This window comes from Lynx canadensis, chromosome E3, assembly GCF_007474595.2.
Source record: "Lynx canadensis isolate LIC74 chromosome E3, mLynCan4.pri.v2, whole genome shotgun sequence".
NCBI classification, from domain to species: Eukaryota; Metazoa; Chordata; class Mammalia; order Carnivora; family Felidae; genus Lynx; species Lynx canadensis.
In genome coordinates, this window is record NC_044318.1 from 31,204,450 (window position 1) to 31,218,082 (window position 13,633).

At 50.9% G+C, this 13,633-nt stretch overlaps 1 protein-coding gene across 1 annotated transcript; it reads left to right on the forward strand.

Annotated features, from left to right (window-relative positions):
• The first annotated feature begins 312 nt into the window (after nucleotides 1-312).
• Nucleotides 313-8,032, forward strand: TBL2 (transducin beta like 2). The gene is made up of 7 exons (XM_030300825.2): nucleotides 313-476; nucleotides 2,189-2,319; nucleotides 2,555-2,739; nucleotides 3,220-3,371; nucleotides 3,712-3,838; nucleotides 4,117-4,269; nucleotides 4,503-8,032. Exons 1-7 carry the CDS (start codon nucleotides 347-349, stop codon nucleotides 4,963-4,965), a joined length of 1,341 nt encoding a protein of 446 aa, XP_030156685.1. The 5' UTR covers nucleotides 313-346; the 3' UTR covers nucleotides 4,966-8,032.
• Nucleotides 8,033-13,633: the final 5,601 nt, after the last annotated feature.

Genomic DNA, 13,633 nt, shown 5'->3' on the forward strand with positions numbered 1-13,633 from the left:
CGCTCCAACAGTCAGGCCCCGCCCCGCGAGACGCACCAACGGTTAAGCCCCGCCCGTGAGACGCAACGGCAGCCAGGCCCCGCCCCTCGCGCCGCGCCAACGGTCCAGCCCCGCCCCGCGAGTCGCACCAACGGTCAAGCCCCGCCCGCGAGACACTCCGTAAGCCAGGTCCCGCCCTTTTGGACGCTCTGAATGTCAAGCCCCGCCCCGCAAGATGCCCAACGGCCAGACCCCGCCCCTCGGGACGCGCCAACGACCAGGCCCCGTCCTGTGTGCGTGCGCGGTCCCGCGGAGGCGTGCAGGCGCCCGCGTAGTTAGAGGCTGAGGTGGCAGCGGCAGTGCAGTCATGGAGCTGCCGCAGTTGCCGGAGCTGATGGGCCTGTCGCTGTTGCTCGGACTGCTGGCCTTGATGGCGACGGCGGCGGTAGCGCGGGGGTGGCTGCGCGCGGAGGAGGAGACGAGCAGCCGATCCGCCGGTTAGTGGGGCAGGGGCGGGTGGGGGCGACCCACGAGGACCATGTTCCTGGCCTCCCACTGGTCCGACCTGCGGTTTGGGGGGGGGGACCCCGTGGGCCTCAGTTTCTCCTTTTGTTAAATGAGTTTCGCTTCTCGAGACGAGGTGCCGGCTCGCCGGGCTGGTCGCGCCTCTTCGGGAGGATTAGTTACAGCGTGGGTCCGGCCCTGCCACTTTCTCGGTGGCCGAGGACGAGGCGCTGTCCCGCTGAGCCCCAGCGTCTCCCCGGGGTTGCCGCGAGAGCCCCTGTAAACTCTCTCGAGCGCGCTGCTTGTTCGTTATTTTACGAAAATAGGGAGGGGTGAGGGTAGACGGGCACCATTTGTAAGTACTCCGACTCATTCCCCGACATGAGCAACGTTTATTGAAGTATATACATACTATCGCAGTAGGTGTCGGGACTTTTCCCTTAGGAAGTACGCTGCCGCGTAAGGGAGAAGAACATCCGAAAATGTACGTGAAAAATACACTGTAATAGATGTCACAGAAGAGGTCAGTCCTGGCACCAGGAAACCCAAGGGTGGGAGTGGTCAGCCCTGCTTTTTCGGTGGGGAGGGGTCAAGAAAATCTTCGCTGAGAGTAGGAAACACGTGGTGTGGGGTCTTGAAGAATACACGGTCAGAGTTTGGCCAAGGAGGGAGGAAGAATACTGCTGGCAAAGGTTACATGCATGAAGGCAAGGAGTTCTGAAACGGCATTTGGTATGCCCTTCAGGGGGGAGGAGGACGCTTGCGGGACAAGGCTGGAGAGGGCGGGTCGTGGTGGTCTCTGTATAGGAGCCTCGGGAGTTTTTTTTCTGTACGAATTAAGGAGCATCTGCAGTAATCTAACACATGCCCACTTTGCAACTGATCTGATTCTCAATTAGATTAGCAAATTTTTTTTTTTTAAGTTTATTTTGAGAGAGAGAGAGCTCTCCAGCAGGGGAAGAGCAGAGAGAATCCTAAGCAGGCTCCCCACTGCCGTCTCGGACCCAGACGCCAGGCCTCTGCGGGGCTCGAACTCACAAACCGCAAGATCATATGACCTGAGCTCATCTCAAGAGTTGAGTGCTCAACCGACTGAGCCACCTAGCTGCCCCTAAATTAGCTATTTTATACAAAAGTGACTGGCACCATTTCTGGCACAGGACAGGTACTCCCTCAACAGGTACTGACTACCTCTCATCTTTGAGTTCCTTCTGGGAGTTCTCTGAGCCTTTAATACTCGTCTTGGGTACTCTGCTTCTCTTTTTTGTATATATTGTCCACTTCTCACAACTTCTCTTTAAGGAAACCGAAGCCCAGAGCAATTAAATAACTTGCCCAAGCCCAGGACCACCAAGTTTGGTTGTGCACATTATTTCCTACCTAGGGATGTGTGGCCAAGGATCTGCCCTTTGTTGGCTGTGCTGTGTACCCACTGAGCTGTTCTTGCAGAGAGGGCTCCTTTTCTAACTTGCATTGAGGTGCTATGTGGACTGACAACAAGCAGTCTCCTCAAGAGCCCTCGTGGTAGAGCTACAATCCAAACCCAGTCTGATTCCAAAGCCCTGTTTTTACTCCCATCACTCTCTCTCCTCGAGCCCGAGGCCTATCTGGTCATCTCTTGATGCTCCCTCGATTCCTGGCCAATTATAGGCGGTCAGAAATGCTTAGTGAGCAGATGGATAGATGACACGGCCCTTCCTCACAGGCCAGAAGGCAAATGGACTTCCACTTGACAAGTCGTTGAGATCCAAGAAGCAGAAACAGCATCAGCGAGTTCGCAAGGAGAAGCCACAACAACACAACTTTACTCACCGCCTCCTGGCTGCAGCCCTGAAGGTACATGGGTACCCATGCTCAGCACACATATACAAAGACTCACACCCCCGCAGACTTCTCCTTTTTAGTGTTCTGTGCACACGACAGACCCTGCTGCCTCTGACCAAAATCAGTGGGGGCTGCCCCATCCTGTCCCCTCTCATCATACCCCATCAGCAGCTTGCTGTTAATCCAGGCAACAGACTCCATCTACCCAAGGGGTCCCTGTTCATACTTCCTGCAACCCTTCCCTTAGAGCCACAGTGGGAACATATCTTGCATGGACTTTAGCAGCAATGGCAAGTACCTGGCCACCTGTGCAGATGATCGCACCGTCCGCATCTGGAGCACCAAGGACTTCCTGCAGCGGGAGCACCGCAGCATGAGAGCCAACGTGGAGCTGGACCACGCCACCCTGGTGCGCTTCAGCCCTGACTGCAGGTGCGACAAGATGGAGCCTCAGCTGTGCCTGCAGAAGCCCAGGCTTCTGTCCTTCCCATACCTGACTTGGGATGGTGAGGGGGGGGGGGGGACCCTGCGTCTCCCTGGGGGTGGCAGAAAGAGAACTGGACAGCTTGAGCACTGCCCAGGGCTCCCTGGAGGTCTGTGCATTTTACACAGCAAGGAAGCAGAGAGGGGAAGGTGTGTTCCTACTTGGGAAGTACCAAAGCCTGGCTCCAGATTCGTCTTGGGAGCTGTCATGGTTTTCCAAACCCTAGAGAGAAACTGAAAGAGCCAAAGCTGGGAGAGGCCTACCTTCTGAGGAGTAGTAAGAGGTTTTGAGCCAAGGGGTTAAGTTGCAGGGCCGGACTGGGGTACGAAGGAAGGCCCATGATTTTCCTCAGAGCCTAGCACAGGAACTGGCACACACAGGCCTCCGTGTCCAAACAAGTGAGTGCCTTGTCTGCTACCTGTCTCTAGAGCCTTCATCGTTTGGCTGGCCAACGGAGACACCCTTCGTGTCTTCAAGATGACCAAGCGAGAGGATGGAGGCTATACCTTCACGGCCACCCCAGAGGACTTTCCCAAAAAGCACAAGGCACCCGTCATCAACATTGGCATTGCCGACACAGGTAAGAGGCTTGCAGAGGACGGAGCTTACCTAAGACTAGAGGGAACAGCCCCAGTTATTGGCCGAATGAGTTAATGCTGCCCGAGAGTTATGCTCAGCCCTAGTTTTGACAAAGGGACTCTGGCTCTGGGTTCCCCTGGAGTCCTGGGAGCCACAGCAGGTCCCCAGGGGAGGCAGGTAAGACCCACAGCGTTCAGCAAAATCCTAGTTTGTGGTGACCCTTGGTCCAGGAGGGGAGCATGGATACTTGGGACAGCGGAGACCTTCGTAAGTGTCTGCATAGAGGATGACACGTGGTCAGGGCCTTGACCTTGGCTCATGTCACCCTCCTGCCCTCTCAGGGAAGTTCATCATGACTGCTTCCAGTGACACAACTATCCTCATCTGGAATCTGAAAGGTCATGTGCTGTCTACCATCAACACTAACCAGATGAACAATACCCATGCTGCTATATCCCCTTGTAGCAGGTGAGGAGGGAGGGACTTGGCATCTGGGATGGGCAGAAGGCATGGCCAGGAACAGAGCAGAGAGCCCGCTTCAGATAGTGGAAGGAGCAGACCGTATGGAATCACGCGCAGTGGGGGTACCATGTATCCTCTAGCCTGGCCATGAGGATGGACCGAGGTCATATTTTTAAAAGCACAGTGTTATTGAGGTAGAAGATTCTCAGGAATGAGGTTTAGCAGGTTGGCAGAAATGAAATGCCCTCAAGATGAAGTTGTAAAGGAATCTGGTTGTGTGACAGGTTTGTGGCCTCGTGTGGCTTCACCCCGGATGTCAAAGTTTGGGAAGTCTGCTTTGGGAAAAAAGGGGACTTCCAGGAGGTTGTGCGAGCCTTTGAACTGAAGGGTCACTCGGCCGCCGTCCACTTCTTCGCTTTCTCCAATGACTCCCGCAGGTGAGTGAATCCTCTCTGATGTCTTACCAGAGGCTCCCAGCCCCTGTTGGCAACCAGGGCCTTTTTTTTTTGCCTATCTCTGCAGCAGCTCTGAAGTGGGTAGAGTGCCCGGCCCTCAGCAGGAAGTAGACCTAGCCGTGCACTTGGCTTCCTAGCTGGAGCCCCTAATGCTGTCCCAGTGCCCTCCACTCCAGGGTGCATTGGGGCTCGAGCCGTGATTTTCCATGCTGCAGGATGGCCTCGGTCTCCAAGGACGGGACGTGGAAACTGTGGGACACAGATGTGGAGTACAAGAAGCAGCAGGATCCCTACTTGCTGAGGACAGGCTGCTTTGAAGAGGCGAGCACCATGCCGTGCCGCCTGGCTCTCTCCCCTGACGCCCAGGTCTTGGCCTTGGCCAGTGGCAGCAGTATTCATCTCTACAACACCCGGCGGGGTGAGAAGGAGGAGTGCTTTGAGCAGGTCCATGGGGAGTGTATCACTGACTTGTCCTTTGACATCACTGGCCGGCTTCTGGCCTCCTGTGGGGACCGGGCAGTGCGGCTTTTCCATAACACCCCTGGCCATCGGGCGGTGGTAGAAGAAATGCAGGGCCTCCTGAAGCGGGCCTCCAACGAGAGCACCCGCCAGAGGCTGCAGCAGCAGCTGACCCAGGCCCAGGAGGCTCTGAGAAGCCTGGGCACCTTGAAGAAATGACTCTGGGCGGGTGTGGCAGGAAGGATCTGGCCTGCGCCGCGGCTGCCACTTCCTCCTCCCAGGTACTCCTCAGCTGGAAGCCTCTTGAAAGGAGTATTTGGATTTTTAGTGGTGGCTCCTCTCTCCTTTTCCCCATTGAAACTCTTCTTGCCTACTTTGATCTCTCTCTTCTTGCCGGTTGTGACTCCTGGCCTTACTTGACTTCCCGGTCTAATGACCAAGGTGCTTCTCTTTCTCCTGGGCCCAAGGGATGGAATCTGTCTTCACCGGGTGCTGAGGGAAATGGACAGTTGGAGAGAGAGGACATGGCCTTTGACCTTGGGGCAACACACCCTGGTACCCAAAGGAGTTTGCAGTTGTGGAGGCAAAACCTAGGGAACCCCTGAGTACTAACCAGCAGTTTCGCAGGGGTGGGAGCCTGGGATACCCTCCAATTACAGAACTGTGGGATCGTGTCAGGGAAGGACCAGTCTTAATCCAGGCGAAGCTCCGAATTCCATCAAAAAGGAATTTAGGGATTTCATTTGGTGCGTCAGTTTTTTTTTCTTGTAAAATGGAGAATAATCCTCTCTCTTGGCCTCCTTACAAAGATGTTGTTAACATATGCACATATAAAGCCCCTAGATTTGGAAGAAAAGTGGAAAAGGGTAATAATACACGTTGTCTGTTGGCCAATCTCGTTTCTTCACTACCAGGTAAATATGGGACTCAATACTTTGAAACTAAATGAAAAAGAAAGAAACCCGTCCCTTGGGAAGGTGAAGTTTCTGGAACTTGATTATACATTTGGCAGCTGGTTCTTTAAGTTGTGTAGAGGAATGCTAGAATTCCAAGATAGGACTCCTCTCTGCAAGGAGGTTGTATTCTATCTGAGGAGACCTCTTTTCAGTTCATCAAATATTTGAGTGCCCACTGTGGGCCCAGCACAGCACTAGCACCGGGGATGAATACGAATAGGGCGTCATCTCTGCCATCAAGGATGGCCAGTGGGAGAGAGGTACGCGTGGGTAGTAAGTGCTTTTTGCTAGTTAATTCATAGCTGTAGAAGGCTGTTGGGAAAGTCCCGGCAAGAGACAGAATTGGATCCAGACGGAGGCGGTGGGTCTGAAGTTGAAGGGATAGAGTTGGTAAGAGGTGAGGCATTTACAAGTTCAGCTTTTTGGATTTGAGAATGCTGGGGTGTGGGAGAAGGGAAATGAGGCTCTAGGACGACTTGCGTCTTGGCAAAATTTATTCATCCGAAATCCCCGTCTTGCCCTCGATCCCTGCGATGGGGGCCTCCCCTAGACATCCCTTTGAACAAGGTACAACCTTAGAGTTCTCTCTCGTTACTCCCTTTTCGTTAATCCTTCTGGCCCACTGGCACTATTGCCATCCACTCCCATCAGAAAATTCTTTTGGTTCTACTCCAGATTATATCCTGAATCTGCTTTTCTCCATCTTTTCTGTTAACCATCCTGGTTCTAGCCACTGTCACCTGCTGGACTACGATAATCCAGCTTTCTCGTTGGTCTCCCTGCTGCTTCTCTTGCCTCGTTTACATCACTTCCCTGCATCCCAGAGTGATCTTTGAAACCAGATCACATTGTTCCCAAGCAAAAGCCTTCCAAAGGCTTCCTATCGCACCTGGAATAAAATCCAAGATTCTCATCATGGCCTTTAAGGTCCTGTGTAATCTGGCTTCTTCCTTCCTCTGTGAACCTCTTACCCCTCTCCCAACCACCCCAAACTTGCTGCTGTTACTTGACCAGGCCAAGTTATTTCCTGCCCCAAGTGGAACCTGTGCCCGTGCTGTTCCCTCTGCTTGGAAGCATTTTTCCTGTTGGTAATGCAGTTCTCTGTTTCAGTTACACTTCGGAGAGACCCTCCCTGGCCACCCAGTCTGAAGTAGCCCTTTCCACCAATCCTGTCACTCCTGTCACGTTAGCTCATTTTATTTCTTTTGTATGACTTTATCTGATCTGAAATGATCTCCTTTGAATATTTGTTTGCTTCAGGGGTTTCAGCTTAAATGCTTTAGGATGTCGAGTAGGAAACGCAAATGCATGAATTGGGCCACAGTTGCCTGGGTGTAAGACAGTGGGAGATCCTGGGAACTGAAGTGATCTCCAGAAGACACGTGTCCTGGCGGCGGAGGGGCTGCTACTTCTTATTCGGGAATCCCACAGAAGTTGCCTGTTTCAGAGAAGCTAGAAGTTGGCGACATTATAAAAAGACAAAAATGAAACAGTGTGGACCAGACAAAACACTAATGTGGGCCAGATGCAGCCCACCAATCTCTCATTGGCAGCTTCTGGATTGTTCATTAGCCCACGGGCATGTGAGCTCCACAAGGGCAGAATCTTTGTCTATCTTGTTTGCTCGGTATCCCAAGCACGATACCGGGAACAGAGTAAGCGCTCGGTAAATACTGAAGTCGAATTGGGGGCAGTTAACAGATATTTCTATACCCTCTGTGTGCACCCTTCTGCTCTCAATTTCCATTGCAGTTTTATGCTCCTGATAAGACTTCTGATTGATAATGCTGTGCACATGGGTCCTGGTGAATATTTGCTTTCAGACGGTCAGAAGAATGAAGCTAAAACACTTCTTTGCATATCTGTTTGGCTCCGGCTTTACTCTCACTGTATATCCAGGAGAGAAGTGACCCGAATATGTTGAGTTACTGAAGTCAGAAGTCTTTGGTTCCAGGTTCGTCTCGGTCACTTACTGACAAACCTTGAGCAGATAGATCACTTGGCCTGAGTTTGTTTCCTCATCTGTAAAATGGGAATAAATCCTGTGCAAAGGGCCTTGCAGGGCTGTGAGTTTCTAATGAGATCAGTGAAGTCCTACAAAAAAGAACACTGAGGCTTCCTGAGGACACTGCTCCTCTCACTAAACATGAGGCTGCTTCTCTCGTAAGCATGGAGAAGGTATCTGGATATTAACATAGAGCAGAGGCCGCCGTGGTTTTTTTTGATCAAAAATGTGTGTGTGTGTGAAGGCGGCGTTAATATTTTAGTACTATTTGAACTTCTGTGGGTTTGCAATTTTTCAAAATAAAAAACTGGGGAAATATTTAAAATGTATGTAGCCTATTTTTATCAATCATCAAAAATAGAAAAAAAGTGTAAACCACAAAAGTGCACATTTAGAGATCTATGAATAGTCTTGGTCAATTTCTATCAAGGTAAGAAGGATCCTCAATATTTAAGATTGTTCTGTAGCTGGAGATGACAGGAGGCGAGTAGAAAGCAGACACTGTCGTGATGAGTCCTCAGTGATAGTAGGTCATCTCAGCGTTAGACTGAACGTTGCCCCAAATTGGCCGCGTATCTAGAAACTTAATAATTTGGGGATTCATGTGCTTCTCTACACAATTCCAGTAACAGTCTTCTTGGCGAACAAGGCTTGGTGTCATACCCAAGTTTTGAGGCTGAGGCGCACTGATGGGCACAGGTTGGTGTTTGCAGAATCAGCCACAGCAACCGAAAGCGTGATTCATACATACGACCGTAGTGTGTCTTCTGAGATTGTGAGTGCATTTCCAAGGCTTCATTTCTTCAAGCTGCCAACTCATTCCAGAATTCGGGGCAGTTGGAAAACGAACACGGTTTCCGCTTGCTTTCCGTTCTGTATGCATACCTAGGTTTGAGTCTATTTGCCTTTTCTCCATCACATCAGTAGTGGCTCACGTTGAGCGCTAAGCATTTATTCCCCCATCAAACCACTCGTTTTTGCCGCAGTTATTCTCCTGGTAACCGCATCTTAGTTTTTATTTGGTGAAAACGACTTCCCTGACTCTTAATCCACATGATTTGTAGGGGATAGACACAGACCCTCTATGGTGGGCATATAACCAATCATCAGATCCCTGGATTTTGCCAGATCTTTAGAAAAGTGATACCTTTCATTTTCTGCAGGGATTGCTTCGTAAGTAGGATGTAAGCTTATGACCATGTGCGTAGTCCTGCCCAAGAAGGAAGGTAGCACAGGAAAGCAGGGCCAAAGATGTGGAGACCATGTGCTGAGGTTGCTGGTGAGACTGCCGGATCCAGACACACCTGAGGTTTCTACTACTGGACTTGTCAGTTGTAGGAACCATCAAATCCCTTACTTACAAGTCCATTTGAATTGGGATACTCCTTGGAACCGAACGAGCCTTAGCATCAGTATTATTAGAGTGTTGAAGTAAATTGCCCGAGGCACATAATAAATGGCACACTCAGATGTTTCAGTTTTGGCCTATCTGGTACTAAAGTACGTGTCTTTAGCCATCAGGCGCACCCCCCCAACATTTGTGAAGTCAGAGGCAAGAATGCAAATGGAGACCCACATGCCAGGTCTTAATGTTTAAAAGTTGTAAATCAAGCTGAGCCCAAATCTGTTCCACCCTCCTACCTTGACATAACATACTGGAAGGCCAAGTTTGAATTTGGAGTTCTCAGAGTCCAGTCTCTGCCACAGTGTGGTGTCACAGCTGGCCATCCAGTGGTCCAGGCCTCTCCTCTTCCCACCTGGTTCTTTGCCACATTGCAAGGGAACCCCAGCACACGCCTCCCAAGTGCCCTGTCGCTGCACACCACCATCCCTTGGCCACCCAGGACTTGGGCCCTAGGGTGTGCACCATGGGGCAGCACTGCCTTTGTGAAAATGGACCTGGAGAGAGGCCCCTGTAGGCATCAGAAGCGGGCTTGGGTCACTTTGGACAGGGATTCCAAGGTCTAAGGTCTAACCTCAACTGTCTGATGCGTGAAGTGAGGACACAAGCGCTGGGTGTCTACGTTTCCCTGGCCCCACAAACCTGTGCCCCGTGGGCAGGGGCACAGCAGGAGGAGGCCACGACAGGTTCCCCAGAAGGCATCCTCTTCGCCCACACCTAACGCTGTTACCCACGCTTGGTTTTTTGCCTACGGTTTCAAGTTCACCCACCTAAGCTTTCCTTAACCCATCAGAAAGGAGATGGGTTTATTGTGTGTTCCCAGGGGGTTCAGCCGAGTATGTCTCAGAGTACTTCTAGAAGTTCTGGATATGTGGAAGCAACCCTGTATATTTTCTTAACAGGTACCTGTGGCCTGATGACTGGCTCTCCAGTCTCCCCTTTAAGTTCTTCCAAGTATCCCAGAGAGCAGCTGCAGGCGGGGTACCCGTGTGGGAGCCTCTTCCACCTCGATCATTCCTCCATCACGTCCCAGGAACGAGCCAACAGGAAGGAAGCCATGTGGGGAGCTGAGCACCCCAGCTTTCTCTAATAAACTGAGAGAGCTTTTCCTCCTCCTGTTGTTGGCTGCTGTCATGGCAACCTGGGCGCTCAGCTTCTCACTCAGACGTCTCAAGCTGCTCACTGGCTGGTCACATATGCTAGCTGAGTAGGGTTTTCTGTTTTTGTAAAAATCTCAGTTAAATGTACTGAATATCCTCTCTTACCCTGCAATTCCTTTAATTTTCCTCTCTAATGGCAGCTTTCTGCCACAGATGACACAGGTTGGAGAATAGTGACCACCATTCCCAGAGTACATCTTATGGTCCAGACACCGTTCCAGTGGCTGTGCTGCTAACAACTCATTCCTCCCTCCCAGCAGTTCTGAGATAGGTACTGTTAGAAGTTCCAGATCACAAATGGTGAATCTATAGCATTGCCAGAGTCGCTGAGGAGACACATGGCCGAGCTGGGATTCAAACCCACGGAGTCTGGGTCCAGAGCTCATGTTCTGAAAGGTTCTCAAGCTGTGGCAGGTGTCAAAATCACCGGAGGCTGGGATATAACAACAAAAGCCCGGGTCCTATCCTGCTTCACCAGGCCTGGGCCTCTGCGTTCTTTATTAGCTCCCAGGTGATTCGGATACCAAAGTTTGGGAAGCACCGCACTGTGCTATCCTGCCTTCATTTGGAATGTTCTTCATACAGGACTGCCTTGCCCAGGGTGTGTCCTGTCCCTACAGGTGAGTGTTCTCTTGCTTGTGCCCAGTGGTCATCCAGGGGCCCTCTCCGGCTATCCTTTCGTTGCTTGGCACCAGAAATCCTCCAGCTGACCACACAGGCCATCACCTTAGCTGGCTCAGGAGTTTGTCTTTGGAAACTGCTTTCCTCTCATTACCTCAGACTAACTTGAATGGCTCCTCATTGTTTTCACAAACCTTCACATTCCTTCATCCCTGCCCCACATTGTGTTGTTATTTATCTGTGCTCTGAGCCCAAGGGAGAGCCAGTCAGTTGAATAAAAGATCTTCGACCTCCCTGGAACCTTCCCCAATTGCCCCAGCGCCTCAAGATCCCTGAGTGCCCACCTGGGTGCTCGTTCTGGACACCTCCCTTCAGAAGTGGCCTTTCCAGCAGGACCCACGGATCCCGAAGCCTTTAACCAGCCTGTGGTTTGGGGCACATCCTTTAAACTCCCAAGAACCTGGGAGGGTCAGGAACAGACGTGTCTTGTAGGTTTTTACAGCACATAACACAGGGAGAGGTTAAAGCGGAGTTCTCATCCATCCATGGGATGGCTGGCTGTCACATCCCAGGGACTCCTCGCTCCCTCTCCTTGGCCCCAGCCCCACCCTCATCCTGACCACTTTCCCGGGGGCAGTGGGGCCTTCCCACTGCCTGCAACCAGTGCCTTGGGAGCATCGAGGAAATCAGCTGCTTTGCTGAACTTTTTGTGATACTTGAAGCTTTGAGTAGTGCCTTCTGCATGGATGTGTTTTCATAATTACAGCTGCTCCAGCAAAGTCATGTTTCAGAGAGTAAGGTCTTGGAAAAAGGTGCATAAAGTTTTGGTTCCGTGTGGTCTGTTTTCTACAATGAGTGTGCATTTCTTTTACAAAACCAGTAAGGCCATCATGTGATACATTGAAAGTATTCACAGTAAACTCTCATGACATTTTCTCATTCATTTCAGAGAAGCTCTTGTGAGGTAGCAATTATCCCCATGTTGCAGATGGAAAAACTGAGGTTTGTTGAGGTTAAATGGCAAGTAAGAATTCAACCCCGGGACGGAGTGTAGGGTTCAAGCTTGTTCTTAATGTTACCCCACACTGTCTCTGATCTTGCCATCCAGAGGCAAGTTCCTTGAGGACAGGGACTTTATAGTTTTAGGAGTCTATCTTGCACCTCTTTCTATTCTTAGCGTACCCATGCAAGTGAGCACACAGTTGGCACTTCATATTTGTTGGCCAACACGATGAACACATAGACTTATTGCTCAACAGTTAATGAGCTCACTATGGCCTCCGCTTACCCCATCCACCATGCAACTACGTTGCCAATGGAAAGCATTCCATTACTTGCTGGGATGACATCTTGTGAGTTCACACACTGGAGTGTGATTCTTCCAGGGACTAATGACTCCTGAGTGAGGAGATCACTAAAGCTCTAGCACCAGAAGGTCAAACCCTGGGGTTTGGAGGCTATAGCCACCCTAAGCATCTACCAGGACTTCAGTTCACCTCCATCACGTGCAGACAATTTGAACTGAAGGCACAAGCTACTAGCTACCAAGAAGCCTTCACCCCCATGCAGTAAGGGTGGGGTGGGGGTAGCTGCAATCCACCAGACCCCTCATACCTGCTTGCTCCCCTGCTCTAAGACTTTCTGGAATCCCTGGAACCCAGAACCATCATCTCCTCCTACTGATTCTGGGGAATCAGCTGATGGGAGCAAGGCTGGGGGGGCTCATTCCGCATCAGTGACAAAACATCCAGAGGCCGCCGTGACGTTGCAGGATTCAGCAACCCATTCCTTGCTGCTTGTTGGACAGCATGATCGCTTTTCCCTCTGTCCACTAAAAGGTCCCCCTTCTCATCTTCTATCATGTCTTTCAGATCCAGCTAATTTAGCAGATCTTAAATGAATGCCAAGTCCTCTGCCTTGGCATTTACAGGTTGCAAAACAATTTTTAGGTAGGGACATAGACATGTACACAAACTGTCCCCATGTAGCCAGTGGATTTGATGGTCCAGGCGTGTTTCAGTGGTTTTGGGAGCCCAGAGGCAGGGAAAACAGCGATCATCACAACAAACCCGAAGTGAAAGAGATGTTGATGACAGGTGACGATGACTGGTCTCTGGTCCCTGAGTGCGTAGTTCACCCTAACAACGTGGCCTCTGCCCTGCATACCTCATAAGCCTTTTGTGATCTGAAGCCCAGGGCAAAGGTGAATTTCTTGATGTGCCACACCCCAAGTTTGCCCACTATGGCAGAGATTGCCACATTCTTCTCTTACTCTTGGATACAAGGTTAGGCACTTCCCAGCCTCTCTTGCAATTAGGTGATGCCGTGTGATGAGTCCTAGAATGTGTGCAGAGTGATCTGTTGAGTCTGGGACTGTCTCTAGAAACCCTCCTGTGGTTCTCCGTGTTCTCGCTTCCCTTTTCTGCTCCACGGGAGCAGAGGATTCAGTGGAGACTGCCGAGGATGTAGATGGATGAGTCAGTAGATGGAGGGAAACTGGGCCCCTGAACGACTCTGTGGAGCAGATTCTCCCTGACCCCAGCATTGTACTGTGACCATGAAAAAGAAATAAATTTGTGTTGTGTTAAAGGCATGGAATGTGCGGGGTTGTTTGTTACAACAGCTAGCCTGTCCTGATTAGTACACTTAGTACAGAATGAAGAGGGCCTTACATTTACGGAGGAAAGAAAAAGTTGAGAGGGGCTGTTTACAAGAGTTAAGGGTAGTGACAGCTTCTCATTGG